Source organism: Hemicordylus capensis, chromosome 4, assembly GCF_027244095.1.
Source record: "Hemicordylus capensis ecotype Gifberg chromosome 4, rHemCap1.1.pri, whole genome shotgun sequence".
Classification (NCBI taxonomy): Eukaryota; Metazoa; Chordata; class Lepidosauria; order Squamata; family Cordylidae; genus Hemicordylus; species Hemicordylus capensis.
In genome coordinates, this window is record NC_069660.1 from 157,782,360 (window position 1) to 157,805,561 (window position 23,202).

General features: G+C 44.5%; 1 protein-coding gene across 7 annotated transcripts in view; it reads right to left on the bottom strand.

Moving 5' to 3' along the window:
• RASAL2 (RAS protein activator like 2) overlaps positions 1-23,202 on the bottom strand; it is a 358,844-nt gene that overhangs the window by 246,963 nt on the left and 88,679 nt on the right. For 2 of the 7 annotated variants that reach the window (XM_053249708.1, XM_053249710.1), the window contains exon 2: positions 9,183-9,562. The exons of 3 other annotated variants lie outside the window; for them this stretch is intronic. In XM_053249708.1, the coding sequence (XP_053105683.1) occupies positions 9,183-9,429 (247 nt within the window). In that variant the 5' untranslated portion in view covers positions 9,430-9,562. Of the gene's footprint in view, positions 1-9,182; positions 9,751-23,202 lie in introns of those variants that run through there. 2 more of the 7 variants (XM_053249707.1, XM_053249706.1) reach the window with 1 other exon arrangement.

The window sequence follows — 23,202 nt, forward strand, 5'->3', positions numbered from 1 at the left end:
GAACCGCCTCCCTTATGGTGTGGAGTGACTCCATACGGAACTTTTTCTTTCATACGAAGCGGTTGAATGCCTTGAGGTCCAGCACCACCCTCCAGGAGCCGTCCTTTTTTGGTACCAGAAAGAGGATAGAATAGGAACCTAGGAACCTTTGGGAAGGAGGGACGTATTCTATCGCCTTGATCTGGAGAAGGTGATGCACTGCTTGCTGCATCAGAAGATGTTTTTGCGGAACGGAAGATCTTGGTGTGGGGATGAAGCGATCTGGCGGGGACGATATCAGGTCTATGGCGTATCCATTGGACACCGTGTCCAGGACCCATGTGTCCACAGCTGTCGACATCCAGGTCAGGACAAAATGCGACAACCTCCCACCCACTGGGATGGAGTCATTGTTTTCAATGTCGATAGTAGGGGGCGAAGGGACAGGAGATTGCTCTGCACACTGGGCCCCTGGATCGCTGTCTCCACTGAGGTCTGTTGAAACCTCTCGTTGTCTGGGAGCGAAAATCCCTGGGTTGGTAGGATTGGTTGAACTGTTGCCTGAAGGGGCGAAAGGAGCTACAGTGAGGGAAATAAGTATTTGATCCCCTGCTGATTTTGTCCGTTTGCCCTCTGACACAGAAATGACCAGGCTATAATTGGAATGGTAGGTTTATTGTAGCTGTGAGAGACAGAATAACAACAAACAAACCCTCAAAAGCCCAGTGCCCAAAAGTCAGCGATGGATTTGCATTGTAGTGAGGGAAATAAGTATTCGATCCCTTCACAAAAGATGTCTTAGTACTTGGTGGCAAAACCCTTGTTGGCAATCACAGAGGTCAGACGTTTCTTGTAGTTGGCCACCAGGTTTGCACACAACCCAGGAGGGATGTTGTCCCACTCCTCTTTGCAGATCCTCTCCAAGTCAGAAAGGTTTCGAGACTGATGTTTGGCAACCCGAACCTTCAGCTCCCTCCACAGATTTTCTATGGGATTAAGGTCTGGAGACTGGCTGGGCCACTCCAGGACCTTCATGTGCTTCTTCTTGAGCCACTCCTTTGTTGCCTTGGCTGTGTGTTTTGGGTCACTGTCATGCTGGAATACCCATCCATGACCCATTCTCAATGCCCTGGCTGAGGGAATGAAGTGCTCACCCAAGATCTGACGGTACATGGTCCCGTCCATCGTCCCTTCGATGCGGTGAAGGTGTCCTGTCCCCTTAGCAGAAAAACACCCCCAAAGCATAATGTGATCACCTCCATGTTTGACGGTGGGGATGGTGTTCTTGGGCTCATAGGCAGCATTCCTCCTCCTCCACACACGGCGAGTTGAGTTGATGCCAAAGAGCTCGATTTTGGTCTCATCTGACCACAACACTTTCGCCCAGTTCTTCTCTGGATCATTCAGATGTGCATTGGCAAACTGCAGACGGGCCTGTACATGTGCTGCCTTGAGCAGGGTGACCTTGAGGGTACTGCAAGATTTCAATCCTTCACGGCGTAGTGTGTTACCAATTGTTTTCTTGGTGACTATGGTTCCAGCTGCCCTGAGATCATTGACAAGTTCCCCCCGTGTAGTTCTGGGCTGCTTTGTCACTGTTCTCATGATCATTGCAACCCCACGAGGTGAGATCTTGCATGGAGCCCCAGACCGAGGGAGATTGACAGTTATTTTGTGTTTCTTCCATTTGCGAGTTATCGTGCCAACTGTAGTCACCTTCTCACCAAGCTGCTTAGCGATAGTCTTGTAGCCCAGTCCAGCCTTGTGCAGGTCTACAACCTTGTCCCTGACATCCTTCGACAGCTCTTTGGTCTTGGGCATGGTGGTGAGTTTGGAAGCTGAGTGATTGCTTGCTTCTATGGACAGGTGTCTTTTATACAGGTACTGTAACAAGCTGGGATTAGGAGCACTCCCTTACAGAGGGTGTTCCTCATCTCAGCTCATTACCTACATATAGTGAAAAGACACCTGGGAGCCTGAAATCTTGCTGGTTGATAGGGGATCGAATACTTATTTCCCTCACTACAATGCAAATCCATCACTGACTTTTGGGCACTGGGCTTTTGAGGGTTTGTTTGTTGTTATTCTGTCTCTCACAGCTACAATAAACCTACCATTCCAATTATAGCCTGGTCATTTCTGTGTCAGAGGGCAAACAGACAAAATCAGCAGGGGATCAAATACCTATTTCCCTCACTGTATGTGAACCTCGAAAGGAAGGTCTAAAATCCTTACGTGCGGATGGCATGACCTTTTTCTTATCCTTCGTGTCTATGAGAATCAGGTCCAATGCTGGGCCAAAAAGAGCTGACCCAACGAATGGAGCTGAAGTCAAGGCCAACTTGGACTTGGAATCGACATTCCAGGACTTTAGCCACAGAGTCCTGCGAACAGCCACTCCAGCTACCAACACCCTTGATGAGTGCTGGATGATGTCCAGACTGGAATCGGCAGTTAGGGCTGCGACCTTGGCCATTTTATTTATGCCGTGGCGTAGTCTAGGCAGCTTCGGGGGAACCAACTTGACCAATTCTTTAGCCCATAAAACCGACGCCCGAGCAAAAATGGAGTTAGTTGTGGCCATCTTGATGGCGGCAGCGGAAGCGTTGTGGGCCTTTTTCAAAAGCACATTGCAACATCTGTCTTCTTGAGACTTAAGTTGTTCCTTATTCTCCGAATGTACTACAGCCCCCGAGACCATTTGGACTACCGGGGGGGTCTACCCTAGGAGTGGCTAGAAGCTTGGATACCTCTGATGGTAGCTGATAATATTTTTTGGTAAATTGCCGATGGGCTTGGAGGATGTGGGTCGCTGCCACTCAGCACACATTACCCTATGAAATAGAAGAGGAAAAGGCACCACTGGGGTTACTGGGTCGGAGGGTGGAAAAACCTGTTGGTCCAGTGTCATTGCTGAAGAGGTGACTTCTGAAGGGGAGACATAATTAATTGTGTGTTTTGCCTTAGCCAGCAATATCTCAAAATCTGTGGAGGAAAAAAGCCTAGTAGAATTAGATATAGGAGGGGTCACCTCCTCTTCTGAAAGTTCCCCCTCTTCCTTTCCCGAATCTACGGGATCCCTAGGGATAATTGGTTGTGAGCGCAAGGACTCCTCCCCAGATGAGGAGGGGGGACCCGCCGGTGGTGCAGATCTAATTGGTATCTGCGGGGGTGTGGGGAGTGGAATTGGGGCCACAGGGGGAAGAGGTGGGGCGGGAGTAGGGACCACAGGTGGTTCTGGTCTAGATGGCCTCCTCTCCCTACCAGGAGAAGAGGATGGCGAGGAGGAGTAAACCTTGCGCCTGCATTTCGTTCTGTGTGCAGGAGGTCTAGGTATAAAAAGACCACGTTCCCACAGGGGGATGGCCCTACGGCGGGGGCTAGAGTCAGGAGAAAATGAAGAGAGATGGTCACTGCCTTGTCTCCTGGTCCTTTTGCGCCCTCTAACCCCTTGAATTGGTAGTGGGGAATGCCTGGTACAGGTAGAATGGAGGAAGGAGCACCTAAAGGAGCAAGGGTGGACCGATCCCGCTGTAAATTACTTGGAGCCACAGGTGGCTCTAATTGAAATTCCCTTGCAAAAAAGTCCCTGAGCCACTGAGTAGCTTTGGGCGAAAATGGGTCCCTACTCACAGTTTGCTTCTCTTGCGGCTGCGCGGGAGGAGAATTGGCGTGCGAACGGTCCTGCAGCAGGGAGGGAATGTGCGGACCAGCCGGTTCCCCCTAAGCCGCTGCGTCCCCATCGGGGGGAGGAACTGGCACTGGAATATCGCCCACCGGGCTCCGGTCCCCAGCCTCAACACTCGGCTTTGTGCTTGGAGCCCTCCTTAAACCGCTCCTTCAGTTTGGCGCCATTTTTGCCCGCCTTGGTTTTTGAGCAACAGCAAACCGCCTGAATAAGCAGCCACTCGCTCAGCCATTTACGACCCTCGGCCAGATGTAAAGAGTCCTTGCGTTTCCGCTTCTTTTGGGGGGAGGAGGGCTAGTCATTCAAATGTTTAGACTTCCTTAGGGCTTTAGATGAACGTTGCCCTGAAGTCATAGAAGCCCGAGACTGGTCGGCTGAGGTGGGAAATGGCGGGAGAGGGGCAGAAATGCCTGGCGCCAAGAGACAGGCTTGAGAAGCCCTTGAGGGCGACGCCGAGAGGGAGGCTTGTGAAGCTGTTGCAGGCAGCGCACTGCCCAGGTGTTGCGGCAGTTGCGCACTCTCTGAGAGGGAGCCCTGCATGAGCTCCTCGGCGTGCGCCGATTCCATAGGGTGCTGGGGAAAAACGGAGAAAAATAATTGAAAATCAAAATTTGTGGTTGTCCAATCGGAATTGAAATCAAAAAGAAATTTTCTGGTAACGAAATTTATGGCCTGATAGAGAACTGCTCTCTTCCCACCCTTGCACACTATCAAAAGCGAAGGAGACTAGAGCCAAGACAAAGAGCAGGCATAGAAAGGGAAATCCGATACAAAGACTGACCAGAGCTCTCTTCAAAATATGTCTTATCCCGAGCGAGACAGAACTGGAACTGGGGCTGGGAGGCAACCACGCCTACAAGCAAATCACATGATTCCAGTTCTGTCTCGAGCATGCGCAGTCCATCACCTTCTCTGAGGATCTCCTACTCAGGGGGAAAAGACTATCTGTTCATGCCATCTGAAAAATCAGAGATACAGTGTCATCTCTCTCCTAACTAGCTGAACATTTTTGGGATGAAAGAGTAAAATACAATATCAACAAACAATGATACTACAACAGAGTTCTGGTAGCTGCTTCAGTTTCACTGGCAGTGGCTCCTAATAATTTCTGAAAGGCTTATAAAAATCATTCCACAAGTTAGCAAATTGCTAGGTTGGGAGGAAAGGGCATTTAGACATAAGAGCTTTTTCTAGTACCAACAGCTGTTAAGAGGCGATGTAGAGAGCAGTCAGCTCTAGTACTCCATTACTGAAAATCAACAATTAATACCATATGATTATGGTCCATATTCACATATTACTTTAATACAGGTTTGATCCCAATGGTAGATTCTAGTAGCTGAGTGATATCTTTGCCCTTATATCATTACAGTCACCCTGCTATCACACCTCTTCACAAGAGTGGCTAGATGCCACCTTGCCTGATGTCATGACCTCAGATCCAGGACTCTCCTCGACTGGAGGACATGGTGGACAGTTTGGGTCAGAAGACCCTATGAACCAGAGTGACCTTGTGCTGCTGGGACACCCCCACCCCTGCACACCAGGAGAACAGAGAAAACTGAGGCAGCATCACCACTACAACGACCCTTGCCTTTATCCTCAGACTCAGAGAAGTCCCCTGAGGACCTGCCAGTCCTAGCAGAGGTCCCCAGCACTGCTGGAGCCATTGCTTAAGAAACTTGACAAGGACTCTTTAAAAAACCGAGCCTTCCCTAAGGAAGGGACGCAGCCAATTCACTCTTTTAGGCAGCAGCCATAAAACTTTGGCAGTCTGATTCAAAAAGCTAGTGGGACATCATCCCTTGTATGTTGTCACATTCAGCTCTGGTGTTCCCGCTTGGTTCTGGCCAAGGTTCCAACATCTTTTGCCCTCTAAGCTGTCCAAGGTCTGTGTCACTCGTGGACCCCCATGCCTTGTGGGAGACTCCAGCTGAGCCTAGAGCAGGATAGCTAAGGGCAAAGATACATTATGTTGTTGCATCACCCTCTTATTGGTCTATTGGTGTCCGAGGATCACTAGTCTGACATACTACCTTTGCCACTAGATACTCGTCCGCTATTATATGTTCTCCACACAACATAAAAGCAGTCTGAATCAGACTAAAAGGTCCATTTTTAGATGCATGTTTTGGGTGGTTTACAAATATGTTAAATAGATAAAAAATAAATAAACCTCATTCAGCATCCTGTTTCCAATAGGAGTTGGATGAATACCTCCTCAAATATGGTTTAGGTCCAGGTTACCTTAGTGAGCACCTTCTTCAATCTGATCCCCACCGCACACTAATCATCTAAGGAGGTCTGGCTCCAGTTGCCACCAGCTGGTCTGGTGGTGACACAGAGGCGGGCCTTCTCTGTAGCTGCTCCTGGGCTGTGGAATGCGCTCCCTGCAGACATCCGTAATTTGAATTCTTTATTGGAATTTAGGAGAGCCCTATAGACCTACCTGTTCGGCCTGGCCTTCCAGTGCTCTTAAATTGTTTTAAAGGGTCTTTGATATTTGTGACTTGCCCTGAGCTATTTTGTAAGGGCAGTCTAAAAATCGAACAAACAAACAAACAAACACATACACAACAAGAGAGGCATGACAGCAACAGACTGTTCCCATGGGACACAATGAAGCTGAAAAACCCAGGATTGAGCAGCAAGGCTGCAAAAGTATCATGACAGAAAGTGGGAGGGGCCTGCTACAATACCTACACACTCAAGCCAAGGGGGAACACAAACATCCAAACAGAATCAGCTCAAAGGCAGTGACAGCTTAACCACAGCAAGATCGGATGGTTCTGTCATTTAAACCTCTCTAACTTCAATTTTCATGGCAAGAGCAGGATTTAAACAGAAAGGTTGAAACTGTAAAACAGAACTGAATTCTGCCATTTTGTCAAATGTTTGTTTCCAATTCTACTCAACATTCAAAAAATTATTTCAGAAATTCTAATGTTTAGGCTTTGTAGAACCTCATCTCCCATTAATAATGAAAGAAGAGCATGGCTTCATATATACTTTTCAAGTATAACTTAAATATCTGGTTTTGGTAGTTACTGTTTTGTTTCTAGTAATTGTAGGGTTACCCAATACAAAAGCACACTAGACTGTGATTAAGAGGTTTTACATGCCAACGTCAGCATAGTTCGCTCATAATAATAAGAGGACTTTTGATTGCAGAGGGCCAGTCCAGCAATGGGCTCAATAGCTTCCAGATGTTCCAGAGGTTTAGTGTGATAATTGGAATGATTTAGGTAAGTTTTAAATGGAAGAGTTTAATGCCTCCCCACCCCCCGCAGCTGAATCTGTAAGACTAATATGATCTAACTTGGAATCTGAACAGAGAACAAAACCCAGAAAGCTATTTCTTGCTCGCTCGCTCTCTTGCTTGCTCAGTATCAATGCTCTTATAGTTATCAGTGCAGAAGATTTATCTGAAATCCTAGGGTCTGATGTTAGGAGATTTGCTGACCTCAATCCCAAATGGCCTTTACAACTTTACCCTTCTTGGCATCTTAGCATGTATCAGTTTAGCTGATTGATTACAGAGTTGTAAATCTTGGATGATAAACGGGATCAGTTTCACTGCCTGAGGTGCAATGTAAAGACAGCTTAATTTTCTTCTATGCTCACCACCTTCCCAGTAACAAGTTGAAATGTCATCATGGCATTACAAATGCCTGGCATCTGATCTACTTTAAGACACTGTGCTCTAATACTTTGCACAAAAAATAAAGGAAGACAATCATCTCAACTACAGCTTCAGTTTAAGTTCTAGTGTCTGCAGTAGGCATATGGTCAACACTTGGCACTACGCTGCCTCAAACAGCATTGAGTAGGATGTGTGGAAAGAGTATGAAAGCGAGGATAGCTAAAATGGAAATTAAATTATCCATCCAATTTAAGTAGAGCTGTAAGCTTATGAACTTATCAGGCATAGTTGTTCAGAACAAAAACAGGTTGTGTTACAGAAGTGAGAGCTGGATCTTGTACCTAAGCCAGTGTTTCTTAAAAAGATAGTGCAGACACCACGGGTCACTCCTGGTGCACTTTGAGGTAGCCCAGGAGAATGAAAATAAGGGAGATATGCTGACGAGTGCTTCTTTTGAGGTTTGTACATGCTGAAGAGGGAGCATTATTTCAGTTTAAAAACGTAAACTGAAAAGTAGCTTACCTCTTCAGCAGTTCAAGTAGCTCTAGAAGAAAATTCAAAGAAACTGCACATAGCTTTGCCAACCGCCACAGAAGCCTTTCAAGAAGCATCCCGTGGAGAGGCTGTAACGTAACAGGATGGTCCACAAAACCAGCAAAGTGGTCCTCAGTGCCCCAAAGTTTAAGAACCACTGGTCTAAATGTCTGCACTAACCACTTATGTTTTAACAGCTGCATACCCAGCTAAACGCCTTCAACATGAATCACCACCACCACCATCAATACCATATATTCTGCCAACAATGTGAGGATTTAAAAGCTCACCTTTAAAAAAAAAATTGAGATGGCCAGTTAAGAAATATTATTTCAATTGTCTATTATTCCAATGGGCCACCATGACAACAGTTAGAACTATTACTGGGAAGATATATTTTCTGTGGGGAAAATCTAATTGCAAAAGATACATCAAGGAACACAATGTCAGATTCTTCATGCTGTTAGATATGTCAGTGTTTTGTAGCAAGTGTAGAAAAACCTTAAGATGTTCCAGGAAAAATAACTGGTAGTGCACTCAGCCTTTGGTCTCCCCTCCGGAGACTTCGCTGACCTGGCACAGAGCATGAGCCCCAGGTTGCTCCCCCCTCCCCAAACCTTCAGCCCCAGGTTGCTCCCCCCTCCCCAAACCTTCAGCTCCAGTAAGTCCCAGCCCATTACGTCGCAGCCTGGGACTTACTCTCTACTCAGTCTCCAAAGGATTATTGACGCCTTTTAAAGCCTCTTTGATCCCCTGCCTGCCTTGCTGCCTCTTTCCATCAGTCAGGCTGGTTGCTGGGTTCCGAAGCCCTCGGCAGCTTTCCTCCTCCCGCCCACTCGTCTTCGCCACAGCTTTTCCCCAGGCACCCCGTCTGTTCCCTCCCACCCAGCCGCCTGCCCTCTTTGCCGTTACCTTCCCCCCGCCCATCTGCTGCCACAGTTTCCTCCCCGGCCAGCCTGTTTCCCTGCTCCTGTCTCTGCTGCCAGCCTCCAAGCATCCCCCGGCGTTGTGACGGGTCCTGGCCTACTCTCAGCAGCACTCCTCTTGGCGGCACAGCTCTGCAGCCCGCCGCCATTTTCTTTCCCCGTTTCCCCCCGCAGCAGCTTCGTCCCCGCTTTCTCATTGGTCACAGCTGCAGTGGGGGCAGGGCTTGCCAAACAGACTCGTCCCCATCCAGTCACAGTTCCCTACATGGTCAGCCATAAGAGAATATATAGATATTCCAATTGCTATGAAGCTAGCAGCTCTGCTCAAACTTAAATTATTAGGCAATCTACTTTATGCTGGTCAATCACATAATAAAGCTTGATTGATAGAAATGTTATTAAACAATGATACCTGAAGTCAAATCCATCTGATAGTTTTCCACTTCCTCATTCATCACTGCTGCACTCTGTTCTCCTTTCCGGCTGAGCACCTTAGAGAAGTTGCCAGAAAGTGTAGAGAAGAAGCCACGGATGAAATAATTCTCCTGATCGCCACTCTCGGACTGCAGAAATGGCTTTGTGCTTCTGTCTCTCCAACGTGGTGTTGGTTCAGATATAGACCGGCAGAAGGGAACCCGAAATGTCCTTGTTGCTGGCATGACAACCTTCTCTTTTGGGTCTTCCTGGTGACCATCAGCAATTAAACTTTGCACCCTCAAAAGCTGTTCAGCAGCCTTTGGTGCATCTGCTCTCTTGGTCACCTTCCAACGAAGTCGGGGATGAGTCTGCCATCTGTAAGTTCCAAGCAAATTCCCTAAGTCTGAATCTGCTTTTTCATACATCCTCTTGCTTTTCACTTGCTGGCACCAATGGTAGTCTTTCAAGCTAGCTCTAACTTTTGTAGAGTCACCATCCTGCTCCGACAAAGACCTCTGAAGTCGTGCAGGAGAAGGACTAGGCCATCTTTTGAACACATTCATTTTTCCACCTTCTATTTCCTAACACCCTAACTTATACGTACTTTACTGCACATGTTCCTACCTGTTGAGATCAACATTCTGAGCTATTTCTTTCTTTATAATGTTAACAGATGTCCTTCCTGAAGATTTGTTACTGGTCAGATATCACTTGGACTCAATTCCACACACACCATCTTCCAACATCTCTATCTATATTGAACCAGAGTCAACATTTATATAAAACCCTTCCATTATGAGATTAAGAGAGCTTGCAAAGTTCATTTGTAGTTCCTGGTCTGTCACATTTCTGCAGAAGAGATTCAGGAAGTGACAAAAACAAAAAACAAAACCCAGTCATAAAACCCACAAATCAAGTGCTGGGCCAATTGTACTAGAGCCACTCATTTCGTAACAGTCAATTTAAAATAGAACATGAAAGTACCTTTAACTTCCACATAGCAACCTCATGTAGAACTAAAGTGACAACAAGAGTCTTGATTTTAAAAATAGGATGCATCAAGAAGAGGACTCCACAGCAACATGGACTGGATGAGTTTCAGTTCCTCAGTTTGATATATTTTATGTTTACCATAATTATCCCCAAGTCCAAAAAGAAAAAAGAAAGAAAAAAGAAAAAAGTAAAGCTGGTTCCTGAGAACTCAACGTAGCAGTTCTTCCAGAGATGCACATGAATGGACTGCAGCAAAGAAAAGGAAGCAGCCGCTGAAAGGAATAATATTGCAAACACACTATAGGAAAATATGCACATAGGAGGAGCAAAGGAGAGGGGAGGTATGTGGTGTTTAGTCAATCACTGACCAAAGCAAAACAGCAGACAGTTTTGAGGCCAGATCTTGCGGCAAATGAAACATGGAAATGTGCATATTTTTAAAGTGAGCAGGGTTTTTGTTTTCATAAATCTAACTGCAGTCAGTAGACCGGAAAATATTCCTATCTAGTTAAGTAAAAGAAAAATGGCTACCTCGACAAGTTAAGGAACAGCTGACTATATTAAATTTGCTAAAGAAAACATATCTGCTAATAGATGCAAGCCAAGTTTCTGACCAGATTGAAACAATGTGCTCACAAACCCCAGAAAGTATGGGGTTTAAAATGGAAACACTGACAGACCCTTGGCAAATGCTGCTGCAACGACAATCAAAATGACGTTTGGTGATTTGAAAAAAGGATTTAGTTTGGTGGACTAATAAAAACAGACCTATCTATCATGATTGAGCAAGTGCCTTTATTACCTGTGCAACATTGCTGCACAATTGGAATTAATGCCTCAGTGAGACAGGTCTCTTTGAGAAAGACCCCACATTACGTCTTGGCAGATTTTGACACTCTTCCTTTCTCTGCTTTGAGCACAACATATCAGGGGAAGCAGTATACAAATGAAAAGATTGTGAAAGTGGACAGAGCAAACTCTAGCCTAGTCCTGCTAGCAGGAAAACTACATTCTTCAGTATTTGCATGTGACTAAGTATCATTCTAATCATCATCAACATCATCATCCCCCAGTGAGGCACTACCTTGGCGTGGTTGTGGGGCTTGTGTGCTCTGAGGAAGGTGAGAGCTATGCCAGAGGTCCAACCATACTGGACAGGTCTCACCAGAGGAGCCAGACAAAGAGTGCCTCTCCCATCAACAATATGGTGAGACGTAACTTTAATAAATCTATACCGGATCGGTCATCGCCTGGGTCAACAAGGACCATGCCAGGTGCTATAGTCCCTGGACATCTGGTGGCAAGTGGGCAACAGGACTCAGAATCTTCAGTTGAGCAACCAGGGCTGAAGACAGCAAAGTTACTGGAAGAAACGTCGCTTAACCGAAAAAAATATACAAAAAATGCCAACAAGGAAATAATGATCTGCTATTACAAGTCTAGTCCAACTAGAAGAGGTTATTTAAAAAGAATGTACCAAATTTGGAAAGAGAAGCATACAGATACAGAAATAACAGAACAAAGGCTAGCAGACCAGAGAAGATTCATAATAAGAAATAAAGTATTCACAGGAGTTGATCTGGAAGAACTGCAAAGAGCAACACAGGCTCAAGACATGGAAGAAGAATTACCACCAACCGAAGCAATTGCTCAGGCGCAGGTGGAGGAGGTGTTGGGAATCGAGGATGCCACTGTTACTGAACTGTTTCAAAATCAAAACCAGGCAACCACCCCTTTGCCTTCACCTCAAAAACCCAAATGCCGTTTAACAGAAAAGCAACAAGAACTAAAGCAAAAAATAACTGAGCACATGAACCAAACAACCACCAGGGTTCGACTTCCAGCTCTAAAAACAGTTGCCAAAAAACAACTTGCTCAGGTATTAAAAGATGTCAATGCTGCACTTGCAGAAATAACAACCAATAATTTGCAAGAAACAAACCAACTAATGTACAGTGCAGCAACAATAACAACACAAGAGCTCGGATATAAGATCAGTGGACCTGTCAAAAAAGAAAATAGTACATCACCTAAATGGAAGATTAGATTAGAAAATAAAATCTCCAGCCTTAGATCAGATGCTAGTAAATTGAAAGATATGAAGCTGAAGAATGAAAACACCAAACAGTATCTGATCCAAAAATACCACCTAGATTCAAGGAGAGTTAGAGAAGTCCTGGAAATAATAAAGCAGCAAATAACAGCAGTGTCAAAGAAGATTAGCAGATATGAAGCCAGAACTACACAACACAGGCAGAATCTCCTATTCCAATCGAATCAGAGACGTTTCTACCAAAGCATAGAAGGAGAAACTGCAAGAAACCTAGAAACACCAAATAAAGAAGAAACAGTGCAATTCTGGGGGAAATTATGGGACAATCCAATAGATTACAATAAAAAAGCAGGCTGGATGAAAGAGGTCAAAAAATGTAACCAACAAATGCAAGATCTAATAATAACACCAGAATTAATAAGTGAATGAGCAAAGAAAATTAAAAATTGGACTGCTCTAGGCGATGATGAACTGCATGGCTTTTGGCTTAAACACCTAACAAGCCTTCATAAACAACTATCAAAACAGTTCAATCACATTTTGCAAGGAGGTGATATTGAACAATGGCTAACAACTAGGAAAACTCATCTCATCATGAAAGAGCGAGCAAAAGGTACAGTTCCAAGTAATTATAGACCGATAACCTGCCTGCCAACCATGTTCAAATTATTAACTGGAATAATAGCAGATGAAGTGATGCAACACTTATTAACTAACAAACAGCTTCCAGTTGAACAGAAAGGAAATTGTCCGAACACCAGAGGCACAAAAGACCAGCTGCTGATTGACAAAATGATTTTAGAAAATTGCAAGAGAAGAAAAACCAATCTAAGTGTTGCATGGATTGACTACAAGAAAGCCTTCGATTCATTGCCTCACACATGGATACTAAAATGTTTAGAAACAACTGGTGTCAGCAAAAACATTCAGATATTTATCAAAAAAGCAATGAGCATGTGGAGTACACAGTTAACAATCAATGGCGAGACACTTGGACAGGTTAGCATTAGAAGAGGCATTTTCCAAGGGGACTCACTATCCCCTCTGTTGTTTGTAATCGTCATGACCCCACTTTCACAAATACTCAACAAAACAGGCCTCGGATACCAAACATCTAAAACATCAAGTAAAATCAACCATCTGCAGTACATGGATGATCTGAAGTTGTATGGAAAGTCCCAGTCAGAAATTGAATCACTGCTAAACACTGTCCATATATTCAGTAGCGATATAGCAATGGAGTTTGGACTAGACATGTGTGCTGCATTAATAATAAACAGAGGGAAAATAAGAAAAACAGAAAGAATAGAACTGCCCAATGGAAGCAAGATCAAGAACCTGGAAGAGAAAGAACATTACAAATACTTGGGCATTCTCCAGGCTGATAACATCGCACACACTGAAGTTAAAAGAAAAATGGGAAGTGAAGACATCAGGAGAGTTAGAAAAATCCTCAAGTCCAAACTCAACGGCGGGAACACCATACAAGCCATAAACACCTGGGCTATACCTGTTATCAGATACACAGCAGGAATAATAGACTGGACCCAGGCAGAGCTAGAGACGCTAGATCGTAAGACCAGGAAAATCATGACCATCAATCATGCTCTGCACCCCCGCAGTGATGGCGATAGGCTATACCTCCCTCGCAGCTCAGGTGGAAGAAGAATGCTGCAAGTCCATCAAACAGTAGAGGAGGAGAAAAGAGGCCTTGAAGAATATATCAAGGACAGTGAAGAAGATGCACTTAAAATGGTCAATAATGTGAAATTCTTCAACACCAATGAAAGAAAGCAGGGCTACAAGAAAGAACAAGTCAAGAACTGAGCAGAAAAATGGAAAAATAAGCCCCTGCATGGTCAATATTTGCACAATATAAGTGGAAAATCAGACATCACCAAGACCTGGCAAAGGCTTAAGAATGGCAACTTGAAGAAAGAAACAGAGGGTTTAATACTGGCTGCACAAGAACAGGCACTAAGAACAAATGCAATAAGAGCAAAAGTCGAAAAATCCACCACAAACAGCAAGTGCCACCTTTGTAAAGAAGCAGATGAAACAGTGGACCACCTAATCAGCTGTTGTAAAAAGATCGCACAGACTGACTACAAACAAAGGCATGACAAAGTAGCAGGGATGATACACTGGAACATCTGCAAAAAATACAAGCTACCTGTAGCCAAACATTGGTGGGACCATAAAATTGAAAAGGTTGAAGAAAATGAAGATGTAAAAATATTATGGGACTTCCGACTACAAACAGACAAACATCTGCCACACAATACACCAGATATAACTGTAGTTGAGAAGAAAGAAAAACAAGTTAAAATAATCGACATAGCAATAGCAGGGGATAGCAGAATAGAAGAAAAAGAAATAGAAAAAATCACCAAATACAAAGATCTACAAATGGAAATTGAAAGGCTGTAGCAGAAAAAGACCAAAATAATCCCAGTGGTAATTGGCGCCCTGGGTGCAGTTCCAAAAGACCTTGAAGAGCACCTCAACACCATAGGGGCCACAGAAATCACCATCAGCCAATTACAAAAAGCAGCTTTACTGGGAACAGCCTATATTCTGCGACGATATCTATAACAATTGACAATAAAATTCAGCCTTCCCAGTTCCTTGGGAAGGACTTGATGTCTGGATAAAACATACCAGTCGATAACACCTGTCTGACTGTGTAAACAAGAAATAATAATAATAATAATAATAATAATAATAATAATAATAATAATAATAATAAAAATTCTTAAAGCAGTTTACATAGCGTTCCTTGCCCCCATAGGTTTTTATTTATTTATTACATTTATATTCTGCTCTTTTTCCAAAGAGCCCAGAGCAGTATACATGGTTAGGTTTATCCTCACAACCACCCTGTGAGATAGGTTAGGCTGACTGATACAGATATGAAATCAGGCCTCCCTGGTCTCAATTCAGCACTAACTACTATACCACACCCCCTCCCTTTCACAATCTAAAAGGAAACACAAGTTCAGACATCAGCAACAGCCACTGTAGGGGTGTTGTGCTGAGTTTGAATAAGGACAGTTGCTCTCCCCCTACTAGATATAAGTGCCAACATTTTAGCGAGAGCCAACTCAGACCATTGGTCCATGAAGACCAATAAAATCTACTCCAACATAACCATACTCCAAGGTTTCAGAAAGCTTTCCAGACCTGCTACTTGAGATCCTTTATAACTGGAAATTTTAAGTACTGAAGAAGTTGAGACCTTGTCTATGCAAAACATGGGCTCTACCACTGAGCTATGGCCCCTCTAACGGGAGGGGGAGGGAACATGAGATCCTATGGTCTGCTGTAGAAACTTTTAGAAGATTTGATAGAAACAGCCATGCAATTGCTTCTACAACTTTTGGTACTTCATCTATGCATGTGACGTACTTTTTTGTAGTTTGTGCCCTAAAAAGTGTGTGTGTGGGGGGGGGGGATACCCACTTATTTTAAAGCAATCTAGGCTTTAGTTGCCTTAAGATGGTTGTCATCCAAATGGCTCTTTATAATTCTGAGAGAAAATTTTTATATGCTGATACTGGCTCAGTTGACAGTGTCTACTGAAAGTTGAACGAACAATTGTGAGGTGGGGGACAATTCTCTCCAATAATGATCGCTCCCCACCACCACCTAAACCAGAAGATGTAGGCTTCTTAGAAAAACAGATTCCTCAAGTCAGATCATAACTTGCCTAGTCAGCTTTTAAATCTGATTCCAACCATCTAACCACAACCACATTTTGAGTTGGAAAAATAAAATACAATCATCATAATACAAAATAGGAAAAGGAATCAAAGGTCTTCCTTGAATGATCTGGGCTTGACAGGATTTGAAGTACACATCCCCTCCTCGTGTTTTATAGTAAGCCATCAAAGATGACAACTCTTGTAACAGAAGCAGTTGGAGGAGGAGGAGGAGATAACTATAGTTTAAAAAGAGAGGCCCAAGTATATTTAAAGAAGAGAAGCTACCAACTCAAAGAACATGACAGTCTCTAGAGTGCCTGGTGGAGAATGGTTTATTGTATATTTTTGTGCAAACTGAGAGTGCCATGTTTGTTTAGACCATATGGGAATGAAACTACTTTAAGATTTATACTGGTGTTTTTTGTAAAATGTTGAGTGTTCTTCGTGGCGGGGAAGCTTCCCAAGTGTGTTTTATAATTGGACAAATTGTTACATACAAGCTGTCAAGGAAGGCCAAAGGTCAACAAGTGTTCAACTGATTTTTAGATTTAGTGATACTGCAATAGCTATTTTCATTTTTTTTAAAAAGACAGCAGTTCTCTTATGCTATGTTGCCAGTTTTACTACTTCCAAAAAACTGTGTAACATTTTTACTATACTACAATATATTGTTAATTCTAGCTCTAATTTTAATTCAACATTCCCAAGAGTGCCTGATGAGAAAAAGAATGGAAGATAGCCACTCATACTCTGCAGTATGGTTAACTTTAAAAGTGGATGTGCATTTGCATGATTTACATGGCTTCATTCTATCTTGATCAGCACTTTGGAAGTGGTGTTTTCTGAAAAAACAGGGAAAGAAAAGTAAATTAATAAAAAAACATGTTAAGGGTTTTAAAATATTTAGAGTTTTGTGTGATTGACAAAAACTGGTCGTATGTAAAAATGCTCACTCAGATACAGAAGTCAATTAGGGAAGGAAGCTGCACCACGTACATTGGAGAAGAGGCTATCAAATAAGGAAGAAAGATGAATTGCACACATCATGAATTCTCTGAACTGCTGGGAAACTTTGAAATATTATGAAAGTTATTCATTTGGGTCTCACTGGGATCCACTCTGATTTAATCCAGATTAGTCAGCACCAAATAATGGTGTATGAAAACTCATCTGCATAACTTTGTAAAGGAAGGGTACAGAAGAACCTTAAATGTGAGATACCACTGCATTAAGTTTCCTTTTAAAGCAACCTTATTAAAGTAATCATATATAATCAATACTTGTTTATATTGAAGTAAATAATGTGTCCCCATGTGTGCTTTGTTGTAGTTGCTTTTAAAAGCAAACTGAAAACTTTCAGTTTTCATAGCTGTTTTCTATCCTTTCAACACCCCCAGTCATCCACTCAACTCATTCCCTCTCAGAATGGATTAAAAAAGTCATTGTTCATTTAGGAATGCTGAAAGAAGATTTATCAGTTTGTATCTAAAATGGCTTCACCACTGTGGAGACAGCCATACCAATATGGAGACTGGTTAATTTGGGAGTTATGGCCAGACTACCCTGAGAGTTTCTGAGAAGGAAAACTCTGAGGGTCATCCAGAATAGTTTCTGATACGTGTCACCTCCACAGTGACTGATAATCTTTCTTGTTAAATAGTTTTTTTATTTAAAATCACCGGACACCATTACAATACACTTATAAAAACCATCATTAAAAAGAAAAGAAAGAAGGAGGCCTAAGCCTATGACGACAAATCATTAGACATATAACACTCTACAACGTCATTCTTAAACAAATACATCTTTCCAAACTTAAATTAATTCGGTTGTCCCCTCCTTGCCATAATTTTTATAGTGCAGAAATAATAATGGATCCTGCCAAATCATAATAAAAGATTGGGATGGAATTACATCTTTTTGAATCTTTAAAGAATAAGTCAGTTTTTCAGCTGTTGCAGTATACCAGAGTTTGTTGTACCAATCCTCTAGGGATAACTCTCCCTCTTTCCAGTTTTTGGCTGTGAGCAACCTAGCTGCTATCAACATAAAGGACAATAACCCTTTAGATTTTAGTGTCTAATTCTCACAGGAGGGAAACCTAACAATGCCAAGAGGTGATCTGGCTGAATCTGCTGGTCAGTGATTTTCATCAACTCTATAAAAACCAATTTCCAACAATTCCTAACTCTTGAACAAGTTCACCATAGACTGTAGTAAGTCCCCTTCTCCTGTGATTGCTAAACTTGACCCAGTGCCTTCTGCAAACTCCACATTAATAAAAAGACGGATTTGGGTTTTGGGTACAGATATCATAAACAGTAAGTTTTGATGCAGAGGTCATAAACAGTGCTTCAGGATTGGGATTATCAATACTGGTGTCTCACTCTACACCCCTGACTGACACGGTATGTGAACCATTCACGCAATGAACATCCTCTCTAATAAAACGCTTGGTGTCCATCCATGGACGGACACCAAGCGTGCGTTCGTGCCTCGGCTGTTCTGGGCATGCGCGGAGCGCATGCCCAGAACAGAGCCAGGGAGGCACAAACACCAGGACCCGGCGACCATCTTGGGCGGCCAGAAACGGCCGCCCCGAAGAAGCCGGGACTGCGGAGGAGGGAGAAACTGACCGAGGTGGCGGCAGAGCCGCTGCCTCGGCCGAAAGAGACAGAGGCCGGGGGCGGAGCGGAGGCCATGTAACTTTTAAAAAAAATTGCTCCCGCGGCCGACGCCGCCGACCCTCCCTCCCAGCTGCCGAGTTCCCCTTACCCTGGCCCACTTCCGTCGGCCGAAGAAAGTCCTTAATTTAAGAGGCAGAGAGGAGCTCGCAAGCAGAGCTCCTCTCTGTGCAAAGCCTCTTCCCGAACTGCCGCTTTGGGCGCAAAGGGCGCAAGCGCCCAAAGCGGCAGTTCGGGAAGAGGCTTTGCACAGAGAGGAGCTCTGCTTGCGAGCTCCTCTCTGCCTCTTAAATTAAGGACTTTCTTCGGCCGATGGAAGTGGGCCAGGGTAAGGGGGACTCGGCAGCTGGGAGGGAGGGTCGGCGGCGTCGGCCGCGGGAGCAATTTTTTTTTTAAAGTTACATGGCCTCCGCTCCGCCCCCGGTCCCCGTCTCCCCGGCCTGGCGGGGGCAAGTGCCTGGGCCGATTTGGCACTTAAACGTGGGGGGGGGACACAGAGTAGCTGGGAGGGTGGGCGGCTGGACGGCAGAGGGAGGGGGAATGGCGGCGGGGGGCCAGGAGCGCCGTTACTAGCGCCCGTTATTAAACGGGCCGAAATTCACTTGTTGTCTAATAATCTTCAATTGAATGTTAGCTAAATGGCAGCTTTTTAAAAAACCAATAGAATCACTCTAGGTTTATCACTCTGAAATTCCCCTCTACCACCTTTCAAAAGAAGGTGGTACATTCTGATGATTATTTGTGGTATGTCCTAGCCAGGGGCTGAACAATCTTATTGTCCAGAAACCAATGACATAGAAAAAATGGGCCCTAATTATGGATGGGGAAAAATTAGAGGGAACACTGGTGCTAGCATAACTACAGAAGGTAAGGAAGAATGTTTCTCATATCTACCTGTACTCCTAGAAAATCCTCATGGCTCCTACATTTTTCAAAAAAGCCTCAACTATACCCTTGGATAAAGCCATCAGACAACTAACTCAAAATTAATGTCAGCTACCATCTCAATACATACCTGAACCTAGACAGGCACAAAGAACATCTTAATTCATTCACAGAGTACATCTCTACGTGAATCCATCAATCCAAGCTTGATTAGGATCCGCACAGAGAATCTCCAGAGAAGCTACCACTGAGAACTGAAAGGAGGGGGATTTTCCTCCTTTCCAATCATATTACTTCTCTCTTCCTTAGAAAATAATCTAGAACCACAGTGAGGACCTTCTAGTAAGTTCTGAAAATGTGGGTTGCTGGTTCCACCATCTTACGCTACACAAGCGATCCTTTGCGTGTGGGGTGAAAGTAATGGAACAAGCACTCTCAGTCTTCCAGAGCTTTTCACAAGGTCCCAATGTAGTCTCATAGGCACATTACCATATGTGGAAGTGAACAAACTATTAAGGACCACCTCCTAGAATCACCTATAACCAGCCTACTTTCAACCTGCTAATAAGATCCCTATAGCTGCATGATACAACCCACACAGATTGGGTTGGGAACTAACCAAAATCAACACAGTTCTATCTTAACAGGGCCCATAAAGCTCTTGGAAGGAGCAAAACAGGCAAAGTTACTCTAGAGGGGGAGTTTCCTGTCCCTGTTTGAATGTCTATGTTATAGGTTGATTTCAGAACTTCTTTTTTAAAAAGTAGAGACAACAGAGCAAACCTACAGCCAGGACAATCCAGGAACTTAAAATGTGTTTCACAAAGAAAAGTCCTTTGATGAGGACCCATTCCTGCAGTCATTGCTTTTCAAACACAAATGTAGTACACCACTCTGGGCTCCTTGGAGGAAGAGCGGGATATCCAATGTAAAAATAGATAGATAGATAGATAGATAGATAGATAGATAGATAGATAGATAGATAGATAGATAATTTTTAGACAAAAGAAAATATTGCTCAGCTGTCTTGTTTAGCTGAAGTTTAACATATATCAAACAAAGGCTGGTTTCAATGAAAGGGATACATCTTTTTGGAAATGGTTTTTTGACAAATGAAATGGTCAGCCATGAAATGTGTCAAATCTTTACTAAAGATTTTGTATCAAATATGCTTATTCTAGAACAGAGGTTTTACTTCTGCCAACTTTGTAAATTCAGTTTGGGCCTGGAATCAAAACTGGGTGCTCTTCTTTTCATGCTAGGCTCCCAACAACATGACCAGAGCTGGTTAAAGCTAAATTAAACCCTTACCTATATTCTGCATGATGAGAGCTGGTCTTGTGGTAGCAAGCATGACTGGTCCCCTTAGCTAAGCAGGGTCTGCCCTGGTCGCATACGAAAGGGAGACTAGAAGTGTGAGCGCTGTAAGATATTCCCCTTAGGGGATAAAGCTGCTCTGGGAAGAGCATCTAGGCTCCAAGTTCCTTCCCTGGCATCTCCAAGATAGGGCTGAGAGAGATTCCTTCCTGCAACCTTGGAGAAACCACTGCCAGTCTGTGTAGACAATACTGAGCGAGATGGACCTATGGTCTGACTCAGTATATGGCAGCTTCCTATGTTGTTGTTGTTCCCATCTTCAAGCTAACGTTGTTTGGCTTACAGTAGCCGGATGCTGGTTGCAAGATTAGTCCACATAACAGTCCCTTCTCATCTCTCAATCTGATGCAGTTTCGCCTCAATTCCATGAATTCAGATGCTCCATTTTGTCAAGGGATTCATTTGTAACTATGTAACATTGATTTTAAAACTAGTAATTCCAACATCTCATTCAAACACATTTACTTTAACCAGAGTTTCCTCATCTGAGGACAGCTGAGGCATACATTATTCACACTCCAAAAGGTTTACTTTTATACTATGTGAATGGTAACAAGTAGTCTTATTTGAGGGCAGGAAGTAGTGTCACATTTCTACCCTGGAAGTGACTGGTTGCTCCTGATCACACCCAATGGAAAGCCCACCTCCAGCTTAGGCTGATTGAAAAGAGGCAAGCCACAGCAATGAATAACACAGACACACACAGCAGGTCCACATGTGTGAATGCAGCTCACTGCAGTCCTTACACATTTAAGTTATTTCCTCATAGTACACTAACAGCATACCTGGCAACATATCCCTATTTTCCCATTCAGGTTACTGGGAAAATAGAGACAAGTTGGCAGCTATGGAACAGTTCTATAATGGCACACATTAGGGGAAGAACTGAAATGTTGTGGCCTCACTTATTTCAGACTAGTATTTTTAAGCCCGTTATAATAATGGGTGCTAGCCTTCCCCCCACCCCTTTGTGTGTGTGTGTGTGTGTGTTTGTTTGTGTGGTGTTTTTTTTTAATCTCTCTGTCTCTCTCTCTCTCTCTCTGTTTGTTTCTCACTTGCTCTTTGTCTTTGTTGTGCTCCGAGGTTTTTCCCCCCCTCTCCCCTCTCGCTTGTCCCTGTGTCTCTGTGCGCTTTGGTGGCCCCGCTGCCTCTGCTTTCCTGCTGTCGCAGCCGCATCTTCCTCTAAGGAGACGGAGGCTGGGACCGGGGGCCGAGTGGAGGCCATAGGAATCAAGAAGAAAAAGCTTCCACCGCCGTTGCCGCGGAACTCCCACCCTCCCTCCCAACTTCCGAGACCACCTTACCCTGGCCCGTGTCAGTTGGGCGAAGAAAAGTCCTTAACTGAAGAAGGAGAGAGGAGCTCGCAAGCAGAGCTCCTGTCTCTGCAAAGCCTCTTCCTGAACTGGCGCTTTGGGCGCGAAGGACGCCTATTGGGTCCTTCGCGTCCATAGTGTCAGTTCGGGCAGAGCCTTTGCTCAGAGAGGAGCTCTGTTTGCGAGCTCCTCTCTTCCTCTTCAGTTATGGAGTTTTCTCGCCCAACTGTCACGGGCCGGGGTAAGGTGGCTTTGGAAGTTGGGAGGAAGGGTGGGAGTTCGGCGGCAACGGTGGCGGTGGTTTTTTTTTTTTTTAAAGTGCTTTCTACGGTCTCCGCTCGGCCCCCAGTCCCGACCTCCGTCTCCCCGGCCGGTCTGCGTCTCCTCTTGCTGAGGCGGCGGCTCTGCCGCCGCCTCGGCCATTTCCCCCTGCCGTCTCTTCTCTGGCTTCATGGCGGCCGCTTGGCTGCGCCGCTGTTCATTTTGGAAATGCCGCCAACGGGTGTTTGGATCCCGCCGCCGCCTTTGTCTTGAAGCGGCTGCCAAAGCCACATCTGTCCTCGCTGCCTGCGGGTGATCTGGTCCCGCCGCCGCCTCTGTCTCCAAGCGGCTGCCAAAGCCGCATCTGCCCTCCCCGCGGCCGGACAGAGTCAAAAACATGGCCACCTTTTGTCTGTCTCCGTTCTGCCTCAGCCGTCCTGCGCATGCGCTCTGCACTTGCGCAGAACAGGCCAGGGAGGCACGGACACACGCTTGGTGTCCGTCCACGGACGGACACCAAGCATTTTATTAGAGAGGATGACTTGTTCAAAAAGGTCCACATGCCTTTGTAGCTTCAGTAGCTTCCAACTAATGAGAAAACAACCCATCTAGTAAAGAAGGATAAATAGCCTTCAGCTTACTTTAATAGTAGTTGTGCTTCAATTCACAGTCCCAGAATGGTTTAGGAGCTTTCAAAACTGGTAGCCAAAATATTTATCACCATGGATGGATTCTGCCTCTTCAG